Genomic DNA, 1,984 nt, shown 5'->3' with positions numbered 1-1,984 from the left:
GTTTTTCTCCTAAAATTTTGTCGTCTAACATATAATATATATTACTGGTAAAAATTATTTATAAAAGTTGGATAACTGATAAATATTCGTTTATAGTTTAAAAATATGTTCAAAAAAAAAAAAAAAAAAATAAAATAAAATAAAATAAAATAAAATAAAATAAAATAAAATAAAATAAAATAAATATGTAAAATATATAAATAATGATAAAATCAAAATAATGTAAGTATCAAATTAGTGATTAACAAATGAATCCAATAATATAATAATGTTATGTATAAAATGTAACTTATACATAATATATATAAATATATGTATAAGTCATGGTAGTATTTATTTGAATAATCATCATACTAATATATATACACATGATTATATTGTGTGTATTTATCCATAACATATTAAAAGCTTATTATATTGTTCCCTACATATGTTATTCATTCTTCCACTTATAAATTTATGTATTATCTATGGACTCCTTAAAAATGAAGATAAGTTGTTTACATTATAAGATAAAGATTTTGCAATGTCAAAAACCAAGTTTCCAAAGACATATGAAAATCCTTCTTGAGGACTTACCATAATACCCCATGTATATGGTACATCATATGATACTACCGTTTCAATATTTTGTATACCTTTAGGTACAAATATATTTTTCCCGTTAACTAAACCTTCTACTGTTAATGATCTTGAATTTTCTAAACCTAATTTTAGAGTATAATGTGTTAAATATCCAGCATTATTTGTTTGAACATTTGTGACAGTTATATTAGTTAATCTATTACTAGATGGTACTGCATTTCTAGTTCGTTCAAATAAATTTTGACTTAATGCTAAAAAGTATAAAGCCATAGAACTTGTATCTAATGAACTTTTACCAGAATTCGATACGAAATTTTTAATATTTTCACGAGAACTAGAAAAGGATTTACTTGCTAATATTCTTTCTTCAGGGTTAATAATGCCATTGCCTTGTACTCCTCTATCTACAACCTTTCTATATGGTATATCTTTTGATATATTTTGTAATATACCTAATAATACGTTACGCTCATTCTTATAAGAATCTTCTTTTTGAACAGGTAAGAGACTAGCTGTTTCTAGTGTATTTGTTAAAGTCACAGGGAAAAGTTCCTTTACATCCAGATCAGTACCATTAAAATTAAATTTTAATCCATATTTAGTTGTTCTCATTACATCTATTAAAAATTCAGGTAATGGACATAAATAAGATATACTTTTATTTTTAATTCCACTTCTACTATCATAATGACCAACTAAATATGGTAGTTGATATGGAGCTCTTTTCATTTCTGGGAAAAAAAAGCTACCTAAAGGAACACTTATATTTGATAATATCACATATATATCAAGTGTATTATTTACTTCATAATTTCTATCTCTTTCTCCTTGTATTAATAATCCATATATTGGAGAATCCTCAACATTTATTTGGTTAAGACTATTTGATACTAACCCAGCAATAGTAAAGCATAAAGATTCTTTTTTTAACGTCTCTCTTAATACCTTTTCTTTATCTCTAGCATTTAATTCATATACACCAAATAATACTTCTAAATCGTTTATTAAATATCGAAATTTATCCATATTTTTTTTTAAAACTTGTCTTGGTTCATTCACATTATAATTCTGTTGTTTTAATTCTCCATTGGCATCAACGTACAACTCATAATTATTTTTTCTTACATAATTAATATTTTCTTTTAAATTGAATGGTTTATCTCCATCAGGGTTCCTCTTCTTAAACTCGTTATCTAAATGCTTAGAAACATTACCATAGCGTTCCTTGTAGGGTCTTACAGCTACGACGCTGTATAGGAAAAGACAAAATAGCAATAACTTATTCATTTGGTGAAATCACAAAAAAAATAAAATATATATATATATATATATATATATATATATATGTATATATAATTACGTGATTGTTTGCTATTCTTTAAACTTTATGTTTTTCTAT

The 1,984-nt window shown here is 24.1% G+C and overlaps 1 protein-coding gene across 1 annotated transcript; it reads right to left on the bottom strand.

Moving 5' to 3' along the window:
* Nucleotides 1-468: 468 nt before the first annotated feature.
* Nucleotides 469-1,872, bottom strand: PRSY57_0718900 (secreted ookinete protein, putative; the record flags this gene model as incomplete). The annotated part of the gene is made up of 1 exon (XM_012906843.2): nucleotides 469-1,872. One exon carries the CDS (start codon nucleotides 1,870-1,872, stop codon nucleotides 469-471), a length of 1,404 nt encoding a protein of 467 aa, XP_012762297.2.
* Between the last annotated feature and the right edge of the window lie 112 nt (nucleotides 1,873-1,984).

This window comes from Plasmodium reichenowi, chromosome 7, assembly GCF_001601855.1.
Source record: "Plasmodium reichenowi strain SY57 chromosome 7, whole genome shotgun sequence".
NCBI classification, from domain to species: Eukaryota; Apicomplexa; class Aconoidasida; order Haemosporida; family Plasmodiidae; genus Plasmodium; species Plasmodium reichenowi.
The sequence above is the reverse complement of the archived record's forward strand: the minus strand, read 5'-3'. Positions and strand labels throughout refer to the sequence as shown.